Source organism: Pongo abelii, chromosome 20, assembly GCF_028885655.2.
Source record: "Pongo abelii isolate AG06213 chromosome 20, NHGRI_mPonAbe1-v2.0_pri, whole genome shotgun sequence".
Lineage (NCBI taxonomy): Eukaryota > Metazoa > Chordata > Mammalia > Primates > Hominidae > Pongo > Pongo abelii.
In genome coordinates, this window is record NC_072005.2 from 4,192,867 (window position 1) to 4,217,137 (window position 24,271).

The 24,271-nt window shown below is 54.3% G+C and overlaps 2 protein-coding genes across 4 annotated transcripts; one reads left to right on the plus strand and one right to left on the minus strand.

Moving 5' to 3' along the window:
* The first annotated feature begins 1,009 nt into the window (after positions 1-1,009).
* On the plus strand, positions 1,010-11,958 carry SHD (Src homology 2 domain containing transforming protein D). Of its 2 annotated transcripts, none has more exons than XM_024237204.3 (6): positions 1,010-2,023; positions 4,416-4,521; positions 4,600-4,788; positions 6,340-6,463; positions 9,528-9,647; positions 11,676-11,958. In XM_024237204.3, exons 1-6 carry the CDS (start codon positions 1,727-1,729, stop codon positions 11,860-11,862), a joined length of 1,023 nt encoding a protein of 340 aa, XP_024092972.2. In that variant the 5' UTR covers positions 1,010-1,726; the 3' UTR covers positions 11,863-11,958. The 2 variants fall into 2 exon arrangements, with proteins under 2 accessions (XP_024092972.2, XP_054395349.1); XM_054539374.2 differs by having other exon boundaries at positions 1,010-1,966.
* Positions 11,959-13,470: 1,512 nt separating this feature from the next.
* TMIGD2 (transmembrane and immunoglobulin domain containing 2) lies at positions 13,471-23,662 on the minus strand. 2 transcript variants are annotated; one of them, XM_009252608.4, is made up of 5 exons: positions 23,609-23,662; positions 19,266-19,625; positions 16,012-16,053; positions 15,816-15,917; positions 13,471-14,114 (listed from the first exon to the last, which is right to left on the minus strand). In XM_009252608.4, the coding sequence occupies exons 1-5, from the start codon at positions 23,652-23,654 to the stop codon at positions 13,846-13,848; spliced, it is 819 nt and encodes a 272-aa protein (XP_009250883.1). In that variant the 5' UTR covers positions 23,655-23,662; the 3' UTR covers positions 13,471-13,845. The 2 variants fall into 2 exon arrangements, with proteins under 2 accessions (XP_009250883.1, XP_002828509.2); XM_002828463.6 differs by having other exon boundaries at positions 15,804-15,917.
* Positions 23,663-24,271: the final 609 nt, after the last annotated feature.

Consider the following 24,271-nt stretch of genomic DNA (forward strand, 5'->3'; position numbering starts at 1 on the left):
GGTCCCATCCTTCCTGACCGGCCCTCTCTCACTCCAGTCTTTAGGGGGAACTGGGCAAGCCCCCTTATGGGGAAAGAAAAAAAAAGGGTTCCACACTGGAAAATTGGCCGGTGGCTCCCTTTTCCTCTCCCACCCTCCAAACCTCTCAGTGCCCTCACCCTCAGACAACGACAGCTGACAACAGGCAGCCAGTTCAGGCCAGACCCCTCTCACTTCTACCCCTCTTCCCGCCACCGCCTCCCCCACCCCACCCCCAGAAGCCACAAAAGGACAGATGCAGAGGACAGGCGCCAGGCACAGATACCATCTCCCTTCCCCAGGCCAGCTGCCCCCAACCCTCCCCCTGCCCGCAATTAGTCCCCTGGGGCGGGAGCGGGGCACAGAGCAGAGCCCTCCTGGGGGAGGGGAAGCCCGATCCGCACCCTCCCTTCCTTTGCCCCCCTCTTCCTCCTGCTGCCTCAATATCAATTTCAGCCAGTGACCTCTTCACCAATTTCCACACCCCCACTCTCCCGGTCCGTTTCACCGCCAGACATCGGTTCCATTTCAACCCTCACTGGCGGTCATTCCCACCCCCTCTGCTGGTCAATTTCACCCCTTCTGGCGGTCAAGTCCAGTCCCCCATTTCCCGGGCAATTTCCCCCTCCCCTCCTTCTCCCCCTCCCCTCCCCTCCCCAGCGGTGTCACTCCCAGCCGGTCCCCACCTCCCGCGCTCCGCGCTCGCTGCGGCCAGTCTTGGGCGTCCGGGTCAGTGTCCAGCTGCCGCGGCCTCGGCCCCGGCGATTCCCGCCCCCAGCCCCCCTTCCCTCCGCGGGCAGCGGCTCCCTCCCTCCCCAGAACAGCTGAAGGTCTCAGTCACCTCCGAGGGGAGCGCAGGGGGAGGGGAGGGGCGGGGGACGCGGCCGAGGGGAGGCGGGAGAGCCTTGACGCTGCTGCCCGGGACGCGGCCCGGGTCTGGTGGGAACCGGGGCGTCCTCCCGCGCGCCCCCCTCCCCAGCGTCCCACCTCCCGGCGGCGGCGGGGAAAGTCTCTCCGAAAGCGTGAAGGGGGATTGGAGGAGGTTTTTATTTCCCTTTGTGCGGGTGGCTGGGGCCGGATCGAGGCGGCGGGGGCCGCGGGATTGGGGGCTCCCCGCTGAGCCGAGAGGAGCGCGACAAAGGATGCGTCACGCCGGGGTCACCGTCTCCGCGGCCCAACTTTGCGCGCGGCGCCCGCGCCCCTGGGGAGCCCGCCCGCTGCGCTGAGAACCCAGGCGTCCGGGCTGGGAGAGGGGCCGGGAGCGTCCGCAGGTGGCGCTGGCCCGGATCTCCTGACCCCAGGAGGGGATCCCGGAGCTTCCTGGAGGCGGCGGGCGGCCGAGTCACTCCCGGGAACCGCGCTGCCCGCGGAAACTCCGCGCGCCTCCGCGGATGCCCCTCGCCCTAGCCCCTAGAGCGCGGCGTTCAGGGCCCTGCGAGGCCCCCCCTTCCCCCGCGGTGCTTCCCAAGCTGGGCTAAGGCGGGCTTGTCTTCCTCCCTCCTCTGTCGCCTCCTTTTCCTCCCCTTCGTTCACCTTTTCCTTCCCTCTATCCATCCAGAGCCCCGCCAAAGGGCGCACCTGATCTTTCTTCTCCTTCCCTGCTCTTCCCTTCCTCTCCACCTCCTCCTCCTCCTTGGGGAAAGGGGCCCGGAGAAGGGCATGTGGGGCCCCCTCTGACAGTGGCCCGATTGGGGTGACAGGCGCCCAAATGGCCAAGTGGCTACGGGACTACCTGAGCTTTGGGGGTCGGAGGCCCCCTCCGCAGCCGCCCACCCCGGACTACACCGAGAGCGACATCCTGAGGGCCTACCGCGCGCAGAAGAACCTGGACTTCGAGGACCCCTATGAGGACGCGGAGAGCCGCTTGGAGCCGGACCCCGCGGGCCCTGGGGACTCCAAGAACCCCGGAGATGCCAAATATGGCTCTCCCAAGCACCGGCTCATCAAGGTGGAGGCTGCGGATATGGCCAGAGCCAAGGCCCTTCTGGGCGGCCCCGGGGAGGAGGTGCGTGGCTGGGTGGCCCCAGGAGACTGGGTGGAGGGGAGGCTCAGGATGGGCTCTCTGGATCGTGGAGAGCTTGTTTTATGTGTGATCACAGGGGGGGACTGGGGCACCAGACAGACCCTTCCCAGTCCTCCAGACCTCCACCTGCTTGGGGAAGTCTGTTATTTTTATTTATTTATTTATTTATTTATTTATTTTGAGACAGTCTCCCCCTGTTACCCAGGCTGGAGTGCAGTGGTGGGATCTCGGCTCATTGCAACCTCCACCTCCTGGGGTTCAAGCGATTCTCCTGCCTCAGCCTCTCCAGTAGCTGAGATTACAGGTGTGTGCCACCACACCCGGCTAATTTTTGTATTTTCAGTAGAGACTGGTTTCACCATGTTAGCCAGGCTGGACTCAAACTCCTGACCTCAGGTGATCCTCCCGCCTCCGCCTCCCAAAGTGCTGGGATTACAGGCGTGAGTCACTGCGCCCGGTGGATATCTGTCCCTTTTCAATGCATAATGCTGGTTGTCCTCCTGCCTCTCTGACTGCCGTGCTTGGTCTCCGGGTCCTCCTCCTCCTCCACGGTCATCCCCCGCAGCCCCCCAGCCCCCTCCTCTCAGCACCCCTTCCTCTTCGAACCTGGTGGGATCTTCCTAAAATAGATCTGAGTGAGTTGCTCCCCTGCTGGGCACCTAAACATCCTCCTGGTGACGCTGCCCTTCCTACCACTATGTTCCCATTCTGCGCAAGTGAAACTGAGGCTCGCAGAACGGCAGTGACTTGGCTAAGGTCTCACGGGGTTCTAGCTTACTAGGATTTGAATCCAGGCCACCGGGTGCAGTAGCTCATGCCTGTAATTCCAGCACTTTGGGAGGTCGAGGTGGGAGGATCACTTGAGCCTAGAAGGTCAAAGCTGCAGTGAGTCACGATTGCGCCACTGCACAATCTGCCTGGGTGACAGAGCAACACCCTGTCTCAAAAAAAAAAAAAAAAAGGCTGGGTGTGGTGGCTCATACCTGTAATCCCAGCACTTTGGGAGGCCAAGGCAGGTGGATCACCTGAGGTCAGGAGTTCCAGACCAGCCTGGCTAACACAGTGAAACCCCGCCTCTACCAAAAATACAAAAATTAGCCAGGCGATGTGGCGTGCACCTATAACCCCAGCTACTCCTGAGGCTGAGGCAGGAGAATTGCTTGAACCCAGGAGGCAGAGGTTGCAGTGAGCTGACATTGTGCCACTGCACTCCAGCCTGGGTGACAAGAGTAAGATTCTGTCTCAATAAATAAATAAATAAATAAGAAGTAAGACGTTGGTAAGAAGAGCCAGGGACTTGAGGAAACCAGTCAGCCGGGATCAGACTGTGCCTCTTACTTACCAGCTGTGTGTCCCTGAGCAAAACACTAACTGTCTCTGTGCCTTGGCTTCCTTGTCTGGGAAAGGGGGATGGTGTACTTATTACGTGTTGGTATTAAATCCTTGACAATAGTGCACTTAGAAGCACTGAAGTGGGCAAAGGAGGGAGGCAGGTGTCTGTGCTAGGGAAATGGGATTAGGACGGAGGGAAACGTGGGAAGCCAGCCTCTGTCTGCGAGCACTTTTGGGTAACAGACTCCCTCTCCAACCCCCAAAAAGAACTCTTGGAGAGGCTGGGGGTGGTGGCTCATACCTGTAATCCTGCACTTTGGGAGGCTGAAGCGGGCGGATTATCTGAGGTCAGGAGTTCAAGACCAGCCTGGCCAACATGGTGAAACCCCGTCTCTACTAAAAATGCAAAAATTAGACAGGTGTGGTAGCAGGCGCCGGTAATCCCAGCTACTCGGGAGACTGAGGCAGGAGAATTGCTTGATCCCGGGAGTTGGAGGTTGCAGCGAGCTGAGATCACACCACTGCACTCCAGCCTGGGCAACAGGAGCAAGACTCCATCTCAAAATAAATAAATAAATAAGTAAAATAAAAATAAAAACTCAGCTGGGCACAGTGGCTCACGCCTGTAATCCCAGCACTTTGGGAGGCCGAGGCGGGCAGATCACAAGGTCAGGAGATTGAGACCATCCTGCTAACACGGTGAAACCCCATCTCTACTAAAAATACAAAAAAGTAGCCGGGCGTGGTGGTGGGCGCCTGTAGTCCCAGCTACTCGGGAGGCTGAGGCAGGAGAATGGTGTGAACCCGGAAGGCAGAGCTTGCAGTGAGCCGAGATCCCGCCACTGCACTCCAGGCTGGGTGACAGAGCGAGACTCTATCTCAAAAAATAAAAATGAAAATAAATAATAAATAAATAAATAATAAATAAATAAAAACTCTTGGAGAGGTGTCAGATGGCCCTGTGGGCAGGCAAGAGGTGCAGCGTCACTTAGCAGGGATGCCCCTCTGAGTCCTTGTCTTTTCCCCTTCCTTCTCTCCGCAGCTGGAAGCCGACACTGAGTACTCAGACCCTTTTGATGCTCAGCCTCATCCTGCACCCCCGGATGATGGGTACATGGAGCCCTATGATGCCCAACGGGTCATGAGTGGTGAGTAGGCAGGGCTTAGGGGAAGGTGACAGGGTCCCAGATGGGAGCAGGAGCTGAACAGTGTCCCTGGCCTCCTAGAACTTCCCGGCAGAGGGGTGCAGCTCTATGACACCCCTTATGAGGAACAGGACCAAGAGACAGCAGATGGACCCCCTTCTGGGCAGAAGCCTCGGCAGAGCCGGATGCCCCAGGAGGATGAACGGCCAGCAGATGAGTATGATCAGCCCTGGGAGTGGAAGAAAGACCACATCTCCAGGGCATTTGCAGGTGCTTCTCAGACCCACACTCTGACATCTGAATGCCCTATCCCTGCATTTCCTCATCTGGTCATGTCTCCTGTTTCAGTTTACAAAGTAGAGTCCAATTACTCGCCACTTTTGTAGTTTGTTAATTCTCACTAGAGTGTGAATGACTGATAGTCCTAAATTCTTTCTTCCAAGACAACCCGCATCTTCCTTGGAAACGCAAACACTTTTTAGAGTGGAATGGAACCTGCTTATCCTGCTCAGTGTGGTGTGGGGAGAGGAATATGGCTTGCTTTTAGAATAGGATGTGGGGCTGGCAGGGGCAGCATTTTTTTTTCTTTTTTTTTCTTTTTCTTTCGTTTCTCTTCCAGGTGGAGTCTCACTCTGTCGCCCAGGCTGGAGTGCAGTGGCGTGATCTTGGCTCACTGCAAGCTTCGTCTCCTGGGTTCACACCATTCTCCTGCCTCAGCCTCCCGAGTAGCTGGGACTACAGGCGCCCACCACCACACCTGGCTAATTTTTTGTATTTTTAGTAGAGACAGGATTTCATCGTGTGACGGGATTTCATCGTGTTAGCCAGGATGGTCTCGATCTCCTGACCTCGTGATCCACCCGCCTCGGCCTCCCAAAGTGCTGGGATGACAGGCGTGAGCCATCGCGCCCCGCCCGGGGCAGCATTTCTTAATAGCTGCTAGTAAACTACAGGTGAATTTCCAGCTGAATTGGATGAGCTTGGACAAGCCTCTGAACCTTAGTTTTCTCTTCTGTAAAAGAGATAATGATAAAATCAGCTTTAAAAAATAAAATAATTGCCGGGCACGGTGGCTAATGCCTGTAATCCCAGCACTTTGAGAGGCCGAGGTGGGTGGATCATTTGAGGTCAGGAGTTCGAGACCAGCCTGACCAACATGGAGAAACCCCGTCTCTACTAAAAATGCAAAATTAGTCGGGCGTGGTGGTGCATGCCGGTAATCCCGGCTACTCAGGAGGAGGCTAAGACAAGAGAATTGCTTGAACCCGGGAGGCGGAGGTTGCGGTGAGCCAAGATCGTGCCATTGCACTCCAGCCTGAGCAGCGAGAGCAAAACTTTGTCTCTAAATAAACAAATACATAAAATAAAATAAATAAAATTTGGACCAGGATGAATTGTGCAAACACGACTTTGCCCCCAGAGTTTTATGACTGGGAGGGTATTTAGAGCTCAGTGCATTGGTTCACCTGTCTGTAGATTGGGGGTGATTTTCTAGTTTTAGGACTTGGCCACAGTCTGGGCTGAATCCCAGAAGGGGTTTAGGGACTAGGGCTCCTCTTTGGAAACTTCTAACCGAGCCGTCTAGCCACGCCCCTTGTGTTCCCTGCCACCAGATTTATAAATAACCGCACCTATTTCTTATGAAGGCCAATAGGTTGCACCTGTGGCCAATCCTGCCCCTGCCTTAAGCCCAGCTCCTGGGCTCTGATAGGTTGTCCCAAGCTGGCCCTGCCTTTCTACCGAGATTCCATTGGCTTGCCCCTGCCCCGCCCCCCAAGGTAGGCTGGACTTAACCCTTTCCTCTCTAAATCTCCTTTCCAGTGCAGTTTGACAGTCCAGAGTGGGAGAGGACTCCAGGCTCAGCCAAGGAGCTCCGGAGACCTCCACCCAGAAGCCCCCAGCCTGCAGAGCGTGTGGACCCAGGCCTGCCCCTGGAGAAACAGCCGTGAGTGGGGAAGCTGAAGGTGGAAGAGCCCCGTTGAACGTATCTGTAGACTCCAATGTATCAGGCAGAAGTTTTTTCGTTTCCCAGATTAGAGGAACTGGGGGAACTTCGATTCATTCATCCACTTACTTCATTTCTTCAGCTAATCTTTACAGGCGCCAGAGCCTGCTGTGTGCCAGGCACCCAGCTAGGCACAAAACAGAATCTTATGGGGTCCCTTTTCCTTTGGTATCAAGTTCTGGGTTCAAATTCCTGCTCTCCCCTCCTGGCTGTGTAGTCTGGGGCAAGTCACTTAACCTCTCTGAGCCTCAGGTTCAAACAGAAAAGGAAATTTCCTTCCTTAACTTGGGTGGGGCTTACAGCCTCAGAGCCAAGAGACAGAAATCATTCTCAGCCAGTTCTTGGTTCTTGGGATGGAACCAGGAGACGCAGGATTTTGGTGGGCTCACAGCTCCGTGCTGGGGTGGCACATGAGCCGGGAGACGCTGACTCTGTGTCCTTCCAGTCCCCAGAATCCAGGCCATGTTATCACAGTCACCCCTAAATCTCTTCGGTGGGCAATACAGAACTGGCTATTTAACTCTGAGGCCTAGGGTGTGAAGATTGTTCTCTTTCTCTTCCTCCCTTGCTCCCTCCCTCCCTCCCCGAGTCTTGCTGTGTCACCCAGGCTGGAGTGCAGTGACGCGATCTCAGCTCACTGCAACCTCCATCTCACAGGTTCAAGCGATTCTCCTGCCTCAGCCTCCAGAGTAGGTGGGACTACAGGCGTGCACCACCACGCCCAGCTAATTTTTGTATTTTCAGTAGAGACGGAGTTTCAGTATGTTGGCCAGGCTGGTCTAGAACTCCTGATCTCATGATCCGTCCACCTCGGCCTCCCAAAGTACTAGGATTACAGGTGTGAGCCACCGCACCCGGCCCTTCCTTCTTCTCTTCTCTTTCTTTTCTTTTCCTTTCCTTTTTTTTTTTTTTTTTTTGACAGAGCCTCGCCCTTGTCACCCAGGCTGGAGTGCAATGACACAATCTCAGGTCACTGCAACCTCCGCCTCCCTGGTTCAAGCAATTCTCTTGCCTCAGCCTCCCAAGTAGCTGGGAATACAGGCTCCTGGCACCACACCCGGCTAATTTTTGTATTTTTAGTAGAGACGGAGTTTCACCATGTTAGCCAGGCTGGTCTCAAACTCCTGACCTCAGGCGATGTGTCTGCCTTGGCCTTCCAAAGTGTTGGGAAGACAGGTGTGAGCCACTATACCTGGCCCTTTATTTCTTTCTTTTCTTTTTCTTTTCTTTTTTTTTTGAGACAGGGTCTCACTCTGTTGCCCAGGCTGAAGTGCAGTGGCACAATCAGCTCACTGTACCCCTGAACTCCTGGGATCAAGCGATCCTCCTGCCTCAGCCTCTCTCCTTGGGACCACAGGCGTGCCATATGTGCTTATTCTCTTTTCAGATTTCTTTCATTATGAACAACGGCAAAGGCTCTGTTGCTTCTCTGTCTTTGATACCTTGCTTGCAACTGCACACCCCTTTGTGAGCACATTAAAGCAAAACACTAGGCCGGGCACGGTGGCTCACACCTGTAATCCCAGCACTTTGGGAGGCCGAGGCAGGAAGATCATGAGGTCAAGAGATCGAGACCATCCTGGCCAACATGGTGAAACCGCATCTCTACTGAAAATACAAAAATTAGCCAGGCATGGTGGTGCATGTCTGTAATCCCAGCTACTTGGGAGGCTGAGGCAGGAGAATGGCATGAACCCGGGAGGCGGAGCTTGCAGTGAGCCGAGATTGCACCACTGCACTCCAGCCTGGGTGACAGAGCGAGACTCCATCTCAAAAAAAAAAAAAAAAAAAAACATTAAGGAAGGGGCTGGGTGCGGTGGCTCATGCGTGTTATCCCAGCGCTTTGGGAGGCTGAAGCAGGCAGATAACCTGAAGTCAAGAGTTCGAGACCAGCCTGGCCAACATGGTGAAACCCCATCTCTACTAAAAATACAAAAAAATTAGCTGGGTGTGGTGGCAGGTGCCTGTAGTCCCAGCTACTCGGGAGGCTGAGGCATGAGAATAACTTGAACCCGGGTGGTGGAGGTTGCAGTGAACCCAGATCATGCCACTGCACTCCAGCCTGAGAGACAGAGTGAGACTCTGTCTCAAAAAAAAAAAAGAAAACAGAAAGGGACAGGACAGGTGGGTGAGGTACAAGATGAAGCACCGCTTTTGTGAAAGTGATTGAAGTTGACAAGGACACGAGGGAGGCTGTGAAGATCAATGTCAGGTGTACGATAACCAGGGCTCCTCTTCAAAAATCCAAGGGTATTGGCCAGGCGCGGTGGCTCAAGCCTGTAATCCCAGTACTTTGGGAGACTGAGGAGGGCGGATAGCCTGAGGTCAGGAGTTCCAGACCAGCCTGGCCAACATGGTGAAACCCCGTCTCTACTAAAAATACAAAAATTAACCGGGTGTGGTGCCGCGCACCTGTAGTTCCAGCTACTTGGGAGAGCTGAGGCAGGAGAATCCCTTGAACCCAGGAGGTGGAGGTTGCGGTGAGCCAAGATTGCACCATTGCACTCCAACCTGGCAACAGAGCAAGACTCTGTCTCAAAAAAAAAAAGAGAAAGAAAGAAAAGAAAAATCCAAGGGAATTGTCCTTCTTCATTTGCCCGGACGCCACAAGCCCATGCACCAGCTGTGACCCAGCAGATCCCAGAGTGTGTTTTTTTGTTTGTTTGTTTGTTAGTTTGTTTTGAGACAGAGTCTCACTCTGTCGCCCAGGCTGGAGTGCAGTGGTGCGATCTCAGCTCACTGCAACCTCCACCTCCCTGGTTCAAGCAGTTCCCCTACCTGAGCCTCCCGAGTAGCTGGGATTACAGGCACCCGCCACCACGCCCGGGTAATTTTTTTGTATTTTTAGTAGAGACGGGGTTTCACCATGTTGGGGAGACTGGTTTCGAACTCCTGACCTCAGGCAATCCGCCCACCTCAGCCTCCCGAAGTGCTGGGATTACAGGGCCCCAGAGTGTGTTTGAAGGGAACGGCCCTTGATGAGACATCTGTCCATACTTGTTAGGTGGTTTCATGGCCCCCTGAACAGGGCGGATGCGGAGAGCCTCCTGTCCCTCTGCAAGGAAGGCAGCTACCTAGTGCGGCTCAGCGAGACCAGCCCCCAGGACTGCTCCTTGTCTCTCAGGTGAGACCTCAGCCTCACAGGGACAAAGGGTCACAGGATTGCATGAGTCACCCTTTTGGGTTAATTCAGAGGGAACGGGAGGGTGTGGCTCCCGCAGCCATTGGGAGGGGCTTGCAGGCCAGTGGGTGGGACTTCTAGGAGAAGGGGTGGGAGTTCTGGGGAGGCCATTAGCTGGTTGCAACTGAGAATGAGCTCCCCATCGCTGGAGGTATACAAGAAGATGGAGTGGAAGGCATCAAGGAGGTCCAGGCCTTGGGTAAGACAAGGAACTAGGTGCCCAAGATTCCTTTGGACTCCCCTTGTCCAAAAATGGAGGTATATCAATTTGTGTCCGTCTGAAGCCAAAATTTCAGGGTGTGCCTGTAAGCGTTTTAGGTTGAGACCCTGTTTGTATGCACTTCCGTCCCTAAAATTCTAAGTCTGTCTAATTATAAACCACTCCTAAGATTCTGCTAGGTGTCTGAGTGCAAGATCTAAAAGCACAAGTTTGGGGCTGAGCGCGGTGGCTCACGCCTGTAATCCCAGCACTTTGGAAGGCCGAGGAGGGCGGATCATTTGAGGTCAGGAGTTTGAGACCAGCCTGGCCAACATGGTGAAACCCCTTCTCTCCTAAAAATACAAATATTAGTTGGGCATAGTGGTGCATATCTGTAATTCCAGCTACCTCCGAGGCTGAGGCAGTAGAATTGCTTGAACCTGGGAGACGGAAGATTATAGGCGCACACCACCATGCCCAGCTAATTTTTTTTTTTTTTAAGACGGAGTCTTGCTCTGTCGCCCAGGCTGGAGTGCAGTGGCGCAATCTCGGCTCACTGCAAGCTCCGTCTCCCGGGTTCACATCATTCTCCTGCCTCAGCCTCCCGAGTAGCTGGGACTACAGGTGCCCGCCACCACGCCTGGCTAATTTTTTTGTATTTTTAGTAGAGACGGGGTTTCACTGTGTTAGCCAGGATGGTCTCGATCTCCTGACCTTGTGATCCGCCCGCCTCAGCCTCCCAAAGTGCTGGGATTACAGGTGTGAGCCACCATGCCCGACTAATTTTTGTATTCTTAGTACAGACAGGGTTTCGCCATGTTGGCCAGGCTGGTCTCAAACTCCTGGCCTCAAGCAATCTGCCTGACTCGGCCTCCCAAAGTGCCGGGATTACAGATGTGGGTCACTGCACCTGGCCTCTTACTATTATTATTACTTTTTATTTATTTATTTTTTTTGAGACGGAGTCTCGCTCTGTCGCCCAGGCTGGAGTGCAGTGGTGCGATCTCGGCTCACTGCAAGCTCCTCCTCCTGGGTTCATGCCATTCTCCTGCCTCAGCCTCCCAAGTAGCTGGGACTACAGATGCCCGCCACGATGCCCAGCTAATTTTTTGTATTTTTTAGTAGAGATGGGGTTTCACCATGTTAGCCAGGATGGTCTCGATCTCCTGATCTCGTGATCCGCCCGCCTTGGCCTCCCAAAGTGCTGTGATTACAGGTGTGAGCCACCGTGCCCGGCCTATTTTTTTATTATTATTTTTTTGAGACAGAGTCTCACTCTGTCACCCAGGCTGGGGTGCAGTGGTACAATATCAGCTCACTGCAGCCTCTGCCTGGGACCACAGGTGCCTGCCACCACGCCCGGCTAATTTTTGTATTTTTAGTGGAGACAGGGTTTCACCATGTTGGCCAGGCTGGTCTCAAACTCCTGACCTCAAGTGATCTGCCTGACTCGGCCTCCCAAAGTGCTGGGATTACAGGCGTGAGCCACTGCGCCCGCCTAATTTTTAAATGGTTTTTGGTGGAGACGGGGTCTCACTCTGTTGCCCAGGCTGGTCTCTAACGCCTGGCCTGGAGCGAGCCTACAGCCTCAGCTTCCCATATCACTGGGATTACAGGTGTGAGCGACTATACCAGCCACCATACTGCTGTTTGCCAGAGACTGGAGACACACGAGCACCTGGCCCTGGGCACTGTGGGAGGTGGCTTTGGGGATGGTGGCTTTCTGGGTGGGTCCGGGGTGCTCAGGAGTCCCTTTCTCCCTCATCGCCCAGGAGCAGCCAGGGCTTCCTGCATCTGAAGTTCGCGCGGACCCGAGAGAACCAGGTGGTGCTGGGTCAACACAGCGGGCCCTTCCCCAGCGTGCCCGAGCTCGTCCTCCACTACAGTTCACGCCCACTGCCGGTGCAGGGTGCCGAGCATCTGGCTCTGCTGTACCCCGTGGTCACGCAGACCCCCTGACAGCAACCCTCGGCCCCCTTTTGAGTCCTCGGGCCCAGAATTGTATCCCAAAGCCCTCCCATGGCCTAGAAAATAAATAAGTTATTGTTTGTCTTAGTGTCCTTTCTGGGCTGCAGAGGGAAGTGGGATCGTTGACTCCCAGTGGGAAAGCCCTAAGCAGCCCTGGAGAGGGGGATGATGGGCTAATTGAAACCCTGGAGGAGGCCAGGCACGGTGGCTCACGCCTGTAATCCCAGCACATTGGGAGGTTGAGGCAGGCAGATCACCTGGGGTTGGGAGTTCAAGACCACCCTGACCAACACGGAGAAACCCCGTCTCTACTGAAAATACAAAATTTACCGGGCGTGGTGGTGCATGCCTCTAATCCCAGATACTCGGGAGGCTGAGGCAGGAGAATGGTTTGAACCCAGGAGGCGGAGATTGCAGTGGGCTGAGATCGCACCATTACACTCCAGCCTGGGGAACAAGAGCGAAACTCCTCCTTCTCAAAACAAACAAAAAAACCCTTGAGGCCTCGAGGGCCAAGCACATCCCCAGCTCTTTTTTTTTGGGGACAGAGTTGGGATTGGAACCTGAATCTCCCATAGGGAGGGACCAGAACGCAGAGAGCAAGAGACAGAGCGGCGTGGAGCAGATAAAAACCATACTCCATAGAAACCGACAGATACAAAGATGGAGAAACTGAGGGGGGCCAGGCTCTCGGGCCAGCCCCGCTCCCTCCTCCCGGCAGCAGTGGCTTGATCTGCAGAAAGGACATCTGTCCCCATGGAAACAGCAGAAGTAGGGGAGGGGAGCTGGGCCTAGCTGGTGTCACTTCAAGGTGACAGGCAGGCAGGAGACCCGGGGGGCTGGTAAACACCATGAAGCCCCTGACCTCCCCCTTCCTCTCCCCACCTCCAGGCCTGCCTGGGGGTGATGCCAGCTGCGGAGGGGGTCTTCCAGGGCAGGGGACTGTTTGGAAGCCAGAGTACCACTTCCTGCTTCTTGGATTTGTCCCTATAAGGTGGGAGGGGGACTTTGAGTTGCCACAAAGTCCCTTGGCCACAGTGGGCCTCTCCAGCCACCCCTGGGAGCTCTGGGACCCCAGATGACCCGTTAAGTCTTTTTGGTGTGTGTATGTGACAGGGTCTCACTCTACCACCCAGGCTGGAGGGCAGTGACATAATTACAGCTCACTGCAACCTCAACCTCCGGGGCTCAAGTGGTCCTCCCCCCACAGCCTCCCAAATAGCTGAGACATCACAGACACCACAGACATCAGCTGCACCAACACGCCCGGCTAAATTTTGTATTTTTTGTAGAGACGGGATTTCTCCATGTTGGCCAGGCTGGTCTCGAACTCCTGACCTCAGGTGATCCGCCCACCTCGGCCTCCCAAAGTGTTGGGATTACAGGCGTGAGCCACCGCGTCTGGCCTTATTTTTAAATTTTCTGTAGAAATGGAGTCTTCTTGCTCTATTGCCCAGGCTGGTCCTGAACTCCTGGCTTCAAGTGATCCTCCCACCGCAGCTTCCCAAAGTGCTGGGATTAGAGGCGTCAGCCACCGCACCCGATTTCTTCAGATCTTTTTAGCACTCCCAAATCGCCACAAACACCAGCTTTGCTTTCTCTTCACAAGCCTTTATTAAGCGTTCTTGGGGGAAAAGTGGGAGCAAGATCCAGCATTACAGAAATGAGGATGGGGTCTCAGGATGGGGCTGACAGGCTCCCAATCCTCCTGCTTTTTTTTTTTTTTTTTTTTTTTGACATGGAGTCTCACTCTGTCGCCCAGGCTGGAGTGCAGTGGCGCAATCTCGGCTCACTGCAACCTCCGCCTCCCAGGTTCAAGCCAGGCTGGTCTCAAACCCCTGACCTCAAGTGTTCCACCCGCCTCGGCTTCCCAAACTGCTGGGAATACAGGCGTGAGCCACCATGCCTGGCCTCGATTCCCTCTTTTGTGTGTGTACCTATGGGTGGGGTCCTGTTGAGGTCTCCTGGGATCTCTTACTCCTCTCCCACTTTGGGGAACCCTTTTGGCCTCAGCTGCTGGGTGGGGCTTGGTCTAGGAGAGACCCTGACTGTAGAGACGGGGTGGCCAGGCCTGGGGCTGGGGCAGGGTCTCGGTGCCAGGTGCTGCTGGCGGGCGGCCGGTTGCGGGAACGAGGTTGAATAAATGCTCTGGCTTCTCTGGTCCTTCCCCTCTCCAGAGCAGTCCTCACTCTTCTTTGGGGCCCCCCGGGGCCGGTATAGGACGTTGCTGTAGAATGCATCTCCTAGGATGGATGACACAGACCAAGAGGGTCACTTAAGAGAGCCCAGCCCTCTCCAGCTGACCTCTGGGGGATTTGTCTCTTTTTTTTTTTTTTGTAAGATGGAGTCTCACTCTGTCGCCCAGGCTGGAGTGCAGTGGCGCAATCTCGGCTCACTGCAAGCTCCGCTTCCCGGGTTCACACCATTCTCCTGCCTCAGCCTCCCGAGTAGCTGGGACTGCAGGCTCCCGCCACCACCCCCAGCTAATTTTTTGTATTTTTAGTAGAGATGGGGTTTCACTATGTTAGCCAGGATGGTCTCGATCTCCTAACCTCGTGATCCACCCGCCTCGGCCTCCCAAAGTGCTGGGATTACAGGCGTGAGCCACAGCGCCTGGCCTTTTTTTTTTTGAGACAGAGTCTTACTCTGTCACCTGGGCTGGAGTGTAGTAGCAGCGCCATCTCAGCTCACTGCAGTCTCCACCTCCCAGGTTCAAGTGATTCTCCTGCCTCAGTCTCCTCAGTCTCCCTGTAGCTGGGATTACAAGCCCCTGCCACTACGTCCGGCTAATTTTTTGTATTTGTAGCAGAGATGGGGTTTCACTATGTTGGCCAGGCTGGTCTCAAACTCCTGACCTTGTGATTCGCCCGCCGTGGCCTCCCAAAATGCTGGGATTACAGGCGTGAGCCACTGCACCCGGCCGATTTTTTTTTTTTTAATTTCAAACTGTTTTTTTGTTTGTTTGTTTGTTTTTTGAGACAGGGTCTCTCTCTGTCACCCAGGCTGGAGTACAGTGGGGAAACTATAGCTCACTGCAGCCTCCGCCTCCCAGGTTCAAGCAATCCTCACACCTCAGCCTCCCGAGTAGCTGGGACCACAGGCGTGTGCCACCAAGCCTGGCTAATTTTGTTGTTGTTGTTGAGATGGAGTCTGGCTGTGTCGCCCAGGCTGGAGTGTAGTGAGGCAGTCTCGGCTCACTGCAATCTCTGCCTCCTGGGTTCCAGTGATTCTCCTGCCTCAACCTCCCAAGCAGCTGGGATTACACACACAGGCCACCACGCCTGGGTAATTTTTGTATTTTTAGTAGAGACTGGGGTTTACCATGTTGCCCAGGCTGGTCTCAAACTCCTGACCTCGAGTGATCCACCCGCCTCGACCTCCCAAAGTGCTGAGATGACAGGCATGAGACACCATGCACAGCCTAATTTTTAATTTTTTTTTTTTTTTTTTTGAGACCTAGTCTTGCTCTGTCACCCAGGCTAGAGTTCAGTGGCGCGATCTTGGCTCACTGCAACCTCCACCTCCCGGGTTCAAGTGATTCTCCTGCCTCAGCCTCCCAAGTACCTGGTATTACAGGCGTCTGCCACCACACCTAGCTAATTTTTTGTATTTTTAGTAGAGACAAGGTTTCACCATATTGTCCAGGCTGACCTCAGGTGATTCGCCCACCTCGGCCTCCCAAAGTGCTGGGATGACAGGCATAAGCCACCGCGCCCAGCAATTTTTAATTTTTTTGTAGAGATGGGATCTTGCTAGGTTGCACAGGCTAGGGGCTTTATCTCTATTTCTGAAAAACATGAGCACAGGATATAGGAGCCAGGCTTCTCCTCCCTTCATCCCTCCTCCATCCTTCCCCCAGGCGGGAGCACAGATGCAGAGGGTCTTTGTCAAGCAGCTGCAGTTCCCACCTCCTCCGCCCCACCCTCCCTTACCTGGGCTGTTACCTGAGTCCCTTTGCTGGCAGCTGCGGCGGCCCCAGAACCAGGCGCCCAACGCGATCGCGGCCACACCCATGCTTCCCACCCCCAGCAGCACGAAGAGGAATCCTGGGTGGGGGGAGAAGAGATGGTCTAATCAGGAGGGGAAGGGGTGGTGATGGGGGTGGAAGACGCTGGGGGAGGAACACAGGGCAGGGCTCACCTGGGAAGCTTGCGATCCCGTTTCTGTTCTGTGTGGGGTCATCTGCAGAGAAGAAATCTATGTCACGGGGGTGCCAGGCTTCTCCACCCTCCAAGGACAGAGCTCACTTGGGGGGACCTAAGTGTTCCTCCTCCTGCCAGGCTTTGTGGTTTTGGGCAGGTGTTCACTCTGAACCTCTGTTTCCTCTTCTGAAAAATGAGGCTCAGCAGGACACGGTGGCTCAGGCCTGTAATCCAAGCACTCTGGGAGGCTGAGGCAGGAGGATCACTTGAGGTCAGGAGTTCGAGACCAGTGTGGCCAACATGGTGAAACCCCATCTCTACAAAAAATATAAAAATTAGCCAGGCATGGTGGTGGGTGCCTGTAATCCCAGCTACTCAGGAGGCCGAGGCAGGAGAATTGCTTGAATCCAGGAAGGAGAGGTTGCAGTGAGCCGAGATCGTGTCACTGCACTCAAGCCTGGGCGACAGAGCAAGACTCCATCTCAAAAAAAGAAAAAGGAAAAAAAAAAAAAGGCCAGGTGCAGTGGCTTACGCCTGTAATCCCAGCACTTTGGGAGACCGAGGCGGGCGGATCACAAGGTCAGGAGATCGAGACCATCCTGGCTAACACAGTGAAACCCCATCTCTACTAAAAATACAAAAAATTAGCCGGGCATGGTGGCGGGCACCTGTAGTCTCAGCTACTTGGGAGGCTGAGGCAGGAGAATGGCGTGAACCCGGAGGCGGAGCTTGCAGTGAGCCAAGATCGCGCCACTGCACTCCAGCCTGGGCGACAGAGCAAGACTCTGTCTCGAAAAAAAAAAGAAAGAAAAATGAGGCTCATCGTCCCTGTCTTGTTGGGTCATTGTGGAAAAACTGCCAACTGGGATTTGTCATCATGAGCTCCGCCATCTTTATCCTGGGATCTATCACTCTCCAGATCCTGTTTGGTTGTTTTTGTTTTTGTTTGAGCCTCTACTCCATGCCACGCCCATTTTATAGACGGGGAAACCGAGGCTCAGAGAGCCTAAGTCACTTGCCTAGGGTCCCCTACCCAGGCGGCAGCAGGGACCAGCTTTGGACAAAGCCCTGTCTCACCTCAGCTTAGAGATCCTAACACTGAAGTTCCTTGAGCACTTACTATGTCTCGGGCCCTGTGCTAAGCATTGTTTTGTTGTTGTTGTTTGTTTTTCTGGAGACAGGGTCGCTCTGTGTCACCCAGGCTGGAGTGCAGTGGCGTGATCATAGCTTACTGCAGTCTCCAACTCCTGGGCTCAAGTGATCCTCCCGACTCAACCTCTCAAGTAGCTGGGACTATGGGTATGTGCCACCATGCCTGGCTAATTTTAGAATTTCTTGTAGAGATGGGGTCTTGCTGTGTTGGCCAAGCTGGTCTCGACCTCCTGGCCTCAAGCAATCCTTCCACCTTGGCCTCCCAAAGTGCTGGGATATCAGGCTTGAGCCACTGCACTTGGATTATAGCAAGCACTTTAGCTATAACTGCTCTAAAGTCACCCCACCAGATGAGGAAAAACTATTCACTGTATTTTGACAGCAGAGGGAACTGGCACAGAGAGGTCAAGTCACTTGCTCAAGGTCACACAGCAAGTAAATGAAACAGAGGATTGAATCCAGGTTTGTATAATTTACAGGAACCCCAGCTAAAGGCTGTGAATGCCGCAATTAAGATAAAGTCCAGCACCCCAACCCCCTTCTTTTGCAGCCTCTGAGGTTGGCAGGCGATCCCTGGGGGCTGCCAAGCTGCTGTTCAGGATTGGTGGGGTGTGGGGAAGCCAGCTGTGTGGGGCTGGACCCGCGCCCACGCTCCCTGCTCTCTCGCAGCTGCCAACGCACAGCCTGGCGCCTCCACCACCCCGCCTCCTCTAATTGCTAATTGGCCCCTTTGACATTGGAGGGGTGGGGAGAGGTGGGTAACACAGCCATAACACACCCCTCCCTTGAGGCAGGCACGTGTCCCCGCCAGCAGGCTGGTCCTACCAGCTGGAGAGGAACAGGCATCTCTAGGGGCTGAGAGCTGGGTGCTTCATTCTGCCAGAGGGGGCTGGGCAGAGGCCCAGGGCCCACAGGCACCTCTCACAGAGCAGGAGGCAAAGGGCGCATCCCCTTGGGTTTCCCGATTCTGCCCAGGATGGGTCCATAAGTGGGGGACATGGCAAAGGGGACAGTGCATAGGGTGCACCCCTGCCCAGTGCATAACGCTAGACATGTCTTGGCCCTCTCTGGCTTCACCTGGCTCATCTGTAAAATGAGGCGGCTGGCGTTGCTCATCTGGAAAGCTATCTGGAGGGTTTCTTTCAACTTTGAGAGTCTGTGGCTTTTTTTTTTTTTTTTTTTTTTTTTTGAGACGGAGTCTTGCTCTATAGCCCAGGCTGGAGTGCAGCGGTGCAATCTGAGCTCACTGCAACCTCCCCCTCCCGGATTCTCCTGCCTCAGCTTCCTGAGTAGCTGGAATTACAGGCTCACGCCACCATGCCCAGCTACTTTTTGTATTTTTAGTAGAGAGGGGGTTTTCATCATGTTGGCCAGGCTGGTCTCGAACCCCTGACCTCAGGTGATCCACCCACCTTGGCCTTCCAAAGTGCTAGGATTACAAGGATGAGCTACCGTGCCCAGCTGATGGCTTTATTTTATTTAGAGACAGGGTCCCGCTCTGTCGTCCAGGCTGGAGTGCAGTGGTGCACTCATAGCTCACTGCAGCTTCCAGCTCCTGGGCTCAAGTGGTCCTCTTGCCTTAGTCTCCCCAAATGCTGGGATTACAAGCATCAGCCACGATGCCTGGCTGATGACTTTCAATTCTGCATTCTAGAATTATTGGATTGTGGGCCGGGCATGGTGGCTCAGGCCTGTAATCCCAGCACTTTGGGAGACTAAGGCAGGCGGATCACGAGGTCAAGAGATCGAGACTATCCTGGCCAACATGGTGAAACTTCGTCTCTACTAAAAATACAAAAATTAGCTGGGCATGCTGGCACATGCCTGTAATCCCAGCTACTTGGGAGGCTGAGGCAGGAGAATCGCTTGAACCTAGGAGGCAGAGGTCGCAGTGAGCCGAGATTGCGCCACTGCACTCCAAGGCTTGGATGACAGAGCAAGACTCTGTCTCTTAAAAAAAAAAAAAAAAAAAAAAAAAAAAAAAAAAAAATTTGATATGAAGAATTTAGAGTTTTTTGTTTCTAGGAGTTTGAGACTCAAAAGTCTTAAGATTCTAGCATCCTCCCCACCGCCCCTTCCTCTCCCCGCTGGCTCCCGTACCTGGGTCCACAAAGAGCCTTGTTACGTTGCCCTCAGCCTCCTCCAACTCAGGAATCTCTATGGCCGCCCAGCACACGTACGCCCCGCTGTGGTTGAGGCTCACGGGGTCCAGCTGCAGGGTGAGATGGCTGGGTGCCTGCCAGGAGAGCCGTCCCTGGGGCCCGCAGACCCCCAGGCTGAGGCTGCCGTTGGTGATGTACGGTTGGCACAGGATGGCCCCATCCTTTGTCCACTTAACACGGAGCCGTTCCCAGGCCGGGGCCTGGTCCACCTGGCAGACCAGGGTCGCCTGACTGCCCTGCCTCACCTGCAGCAAGTTGGGCCCCTGCTGCACGCTCAGGCTTGAGGCTCCTTGCAGGGCTGGAGGACAGAAGAGGTAGAGGTGACCTTTCTGACTGTGTGCATGTGAGGCTGTGTGACTCACTCCCCTAGTGAGCCCACAGTCTGGGTTTGAAACCTCACTTGTCTAAGCCGGGCGCAGTGGCTCACGCCTGTAGTCCCAGCACTTTGGAAGCCCGAGGTGGGAGGATTGCTTGAGCCCAGGAGTTCCAGACCAGCCTGGGAACATAGCAAGACCACATCTCTACAATAAATATTTTAAAAGTAGCTGGGTGTGGTGGCGTGCACCTGTGGTCCCAGCTACTTAAAAGACTGAAGTGAAGGGATCGCTTGAGCCCAGGCGTTCAAGGCTGCAGTGAGCTATGATCGCACCACTGCACTCCAGCCTGGGTGACAAAGCAACACCCTGTCTCTAAAAATTAAACATAAAAAAAAAAAACAAAGAACCTCACTGTCTGTATGAACTTTGGAAGGTCATGTCTTGCTGAGGCTCAACAACCCCATCTGTAAAATGGGTATAAGTTGCTCAGAGCTTGTGGAATTCTGAGATAGTCTCCAGTACTCAGCTACACAAATACCTCCTAGTATTTGCCAGGCCCTATGCTGGGTGTGGGGGACACAGACACAGGCATGACCAAAACAGATGAAAATCCCTGCCCTTCAGAAGCTGACAATCTAGGGCAAGAGAGACACACGAAGTCATGAATGAGAACTGCAATGGGGGAAAGGAATGGCAGTGGCCTCAGCAGACACCAGTGAGGTCAGGGAACATCTATTCCTTGAGAGTAATCAGGGAAGGCCTCCTTGAAGTGGTGACTTTTTTTTTTTTTTTTTTTTTTTTAGAGTTGTGGTCTGGCTCTATAGTCCAGGCTGGAGTGCAGTGGCACCATCACAGCTCACGGCAGCCCTGAACTCCTGGGCTAAAGTGATCCTCCTACCTCAGCCTCCCAAGTATCTGGGACTACAGGCATGTATCACTATGCCTGGCTAATTTTTTTGGTTTTGTAGAGGTTGGGGTCTCACTATGTTGCCCAGGCTGGTGTTGAACTCCTGGGCTCAAGTGATCCTCCCCCCTAACACCTCCCAAAGTGCTGGGATTGTAGATGTGAGCCACTGTGACCAGCCTTTTTTTTTCTTAAGACCACGCCACTGCACTCTAGCCTGGGCAACAGAGCGAGACTCCATATGTAAGAAAAAAAGACTCCATCTCATTCTGTTGCCCAGTCTGGAGTGCAGTGGCACCATCAAAGCTCACTGCAGCCTCAGCCTCTTGGGCTCATGGGCTGGGTCCTGTGACTCATGCCTGTGATCCCTGTACTTTGGGAAGTCAAGGCCGGTGGATCACCTGAGGTCAGGAGTTCGAGACCAGCCTGGCCAACGTGGTGAAACCCCATCTCTACTAAAAGTACAAAAATTAGCCAGTGTGGTGGTGGGCTCCTGGAATCCCAGCTACATGGGAGGCTGAGGCAGCAGAATCACTTGAATCCGAGAGGCAGAGGTTGCAGTGAGCTGAGACTGTGCCACTGCACTCTAGCTTGGGCAACAGAGTGAGACTCCATAGCAAAGAAAAAAAGACTCCATCTCATTCTGTTGCCCAGTCTGGAAGTGCAGTGGCACCATCATAGCTCACTGCAGGATCAACCTCCTGGGTTCGTGGGCTGGGTGCAGTGGCTCATGCCTGTAATCCCAGCACTTTGGGAGGCCAAGGCGGGTGGATCATCTGAGGTCAGGAGTTCAAGACCAGCCTGGCCAACATGGTGAAACCCTGTCTCTACTTAAACTACAAAAATTAGCTGGGCATGGTGGCGGGTGCCTGTAATCCCAGCTACTTGGGAGGCTGAGGCAGGAGAATCGCTTGAACCCAGGAGGTGGAGGTTGAAGTGACCTGAGATCGTGCCACTGCACTCCAGCCTGGGTGACAGAGCAAGACTCTGTTTCAAACAAAACAAAACGAGGCCGGGTGCAGTGGCTCACGCCCGTAATCCCAGCACTTTGGGAGGCCGAGGTGGGCAGATCACGAGGTCAGGAGATCAAGACTATCCTGCCCAACATGGTGAAACCCCGTCTCTACCAAAAATACAAAAATTAGCTGGATGTGGTGGCACGCACCCGTAGTCCCAGCTACTTGGGAGGCTGAGTCGGGAGAATCGCTTGAACCCGGGAGGTGGAGGTTGCAGTGAGCTGAGATCGTGCCACTGCACTCCAGCCTGGCGACAGAGCGAGACTGTGTCTCAAAAAACAACACAAAACATTCCTGGGTTCATGTGATCCTCCCACCTCAGCCTCCCAAATTACTGGTATTACAAGTACATGCCACTGTGCCCAGCCTGACCAGAGATCTTAATGGAAAGGCGTAACCAGTGTGAGAAGGAAGGCATTGAGGGGTAAGAGCATTCCAGGCAGTGCACAGCCCATGCAAAGGCCCTGGGGCAGGACTGTGACTGGCATTTTGGAGGAACAGCAAGGAGGCCCGTGTGGCTGGAGCAGAGTGAGGATGGGGAGAGAGAGAGGAAGGGTTAGGCAGGGCCTGTGAGCCTTGGGGTGGCATGGGGAGGTGAAGGAAGTTAAGCAGTTTATGTTTTAATCTAAGTGTGATGGAAAATCAGAAAGCAGGGAATAAATAGTCCAATTTAAGTTTTTTTGTTTTTTTTTTTTTGAGATGGGGTCTCACTCTGTTGCTCAGGTGGGAGTGCAGTGGTGTGATCTCTGCTCACTGCAACCTCCGCCTCCCGGGTTCAAGTGATTCTTGTGGCTCAGCCTCTTGAGTAGCTGGGACTACAGGCACTCGCTACCACACCCGGCTAATTTTTATATTTTTGGTAGAGATGGGGTTTCACCAACATGGCCAGGCTGGTCTGGAACTCCTGACCTCAAATGATCCGCCCGCCTCAGTCTCCAATTTAAGTTTTAATAAAAAGACCTTGGTTGGGCGTGGCAGCTCATGCCTGTTATCTCAGCACTTTGGGTGGCCAAGACTGGGTGATCGCTTGAGGCCCGGAGTTCAAGACCAGCCTGGGCAACGTAGTGAGACCCATCTCTAAAAAACAAAAACGGCTGGGCACAGTGGCTCACGCCTGTAATCCCAGCACTTTGGGAGGCCAAGGTGGGTGGATCATGAGGTCAGGAGTTCGAGACCCGCCTGGCCAAGATGGCGAAACCCCGTCTCTACTAAAAATACAAAAAAAATTAGCCAGGCGCGGTGGCGTGCACCTGTAATCCCAGCTACTCGGGAGGCTGAGGCAGGAGAATCTCTTGAACCTGGGAGGCGGAGGTTGCAGTGAACCGAGATGGCGTCACTGCACTCTAGCCTGGGTGACAGAGCAAGACTCCTTCTCAAAACAAAACAAAACAAATAAACAAACAAAAAATGAACAACAAAAAAGTGCAAGCAGCTGGAATTGGAGGAGAGGGAAAGAGGAATGGAGGTTTTCGCCCCAGGAAATGTATGAAGGGCAGCAGCCTTTGTCCTTAATTGGAAACACAGAGGGAGCTGCTGCCGGAGTAGAAAGTTTGCTTTTAGCCGTGAGAAGTCTGACGTGTCTGTTAGACCCCCGGAGAAGGTGAGGTTATGTGAAGTTCCTGGCATTTGAGATGCAATTGCAGAGGAGGGTAGAGACATGAGATCTGGAGAAGGGTATTAGGCAGCTGGAACAGCAGGTGCAAAGTCTCGAAGGCCAGATCCAGCCTTCCCATTGGGGAAACAGAGAAAGAAAAGTCCCCAGGCTAGAGCAAGGGGGAGGGAGCAAAGGCATTGCGGAGGGTGGAGATGAGAGAGGCCAGGCCAGGCCGGTATGTAGGGCAAGGTTTAGATTGTATCCTAGGGGCCCTCAGAGGATCCTTCCTTAATCCTCCAACCCCCATCATGTTCTGAGTCTCGGAGGGAGATGGGCCTTATCTGACAGAGTAGAGAGACTGAAGTTTAGAGGGGCCCTGAGCTGGGGGGCAGGCAGCTGGGGATGACAGCAAGAGTAGGGTTCAGAGGGGAGGAAGGCCCAGATACTCACCCCAGATCTGCACCAGGAGGCCCAGCACCATGCCCGGGGACCCCATTTCTGGCCCATCACCCCCCTCTCCCCCTCCCAGTTGACAGACTTCCTGCCACAATCTCCGCCTCCCGCTGCAGAAGCAGATGCGACACCCAGGGCCAGACAACAGACGTCCGGTGTTCCAGGCTGCTGGGGGCTCCACTTCCTGCCACCTCGTGCCTCAGTTTCCCCAATGCATTTTCTATCTGAAAGGCAGTGTACAGACCAGGCAACATGGCTCATGTCTGTAATCCCAGCACTTTGGGAGGCCGAGGCAGGTGGATCACCTGAGGTCAGGAGTTCGAGACCAGCTTGGCCAACATGATGAAACCCCATCTCTACTAAAAATACAGAAATTAGCTGGACATGGTGATGGGCGCCTATAATCCCAGCTACTTGGGAGGCTGAGGCAGGAGAATGGCTTAAACCTGGGAGGCAGAGGTTGCAGTGAGCCAAGATCACGCCACTGCACTCCAGCCTGGGCGACAACAGTGAAACTCCGTCTCAGAAAAAAAGAAAAGAAAGGCAGTGTACGCAAGTGAATGGGGGGAATCCACCCCCATGAGCTTTCTGGAAGGCTCTACATAAACACATCTAGGTACAGGAAGACACAGTGCGAGAGCAGGTGGCTCTGTGGGGGAG

What these genes read in the sequence shown, in the direction of transcription:
- SHD (XM_024237204.3), top strand. Translation starts at nt 1,727, where the DNA reads ATGGCCAAGTGGCTACGGGACTACCTGAGCTTTGGGGGTCGGAGGCCC. An exon ending in TGCCCAACGGGTCATGAGTG is followed by an intron (nt 4,522 to 4,599) that starts GTGAGTAGGCAG and finishes CTGGCCTCCTAG; the next exon opens with AACTTCCCGGCAGAGGGGTG. An exon ending in GACTGCTCCTTGTCTCTCAG is followed by an intron (nt 9,648 to 11,675) that starts GTGAGACCTCAG and finishes CTCATCGCCCAG; the next exon opens with GAGCAGCCAGGGCTTCCTGC.
- TMIGD2 (XM_002828463.6), bottom strand. Translation starts at nt 23,654, where the DNA reads ATGGGGTCCCCGGGCATGGTGCTGGGCCTCCTGGTGCAGATCTGGG. An exon ending in AAGGCTCTTTGTGGACCCAG is followed by an intron (nt 16,054 to 19,265) that starts GTACGGGAGCCA and finishes TCTTCTCTGCAG; the next exon opens with ATGACCCCACACAGAACAGA. An exon ending in CGGGATCGCAAGCTTCCCAG is followed by an intron (nt 15,918 to 16,011) that starts GTGAGCCCTGCC and finishes CCCCCCACCCAG; the next exon opens with GATTCCTCTTCGTGCTGCTG.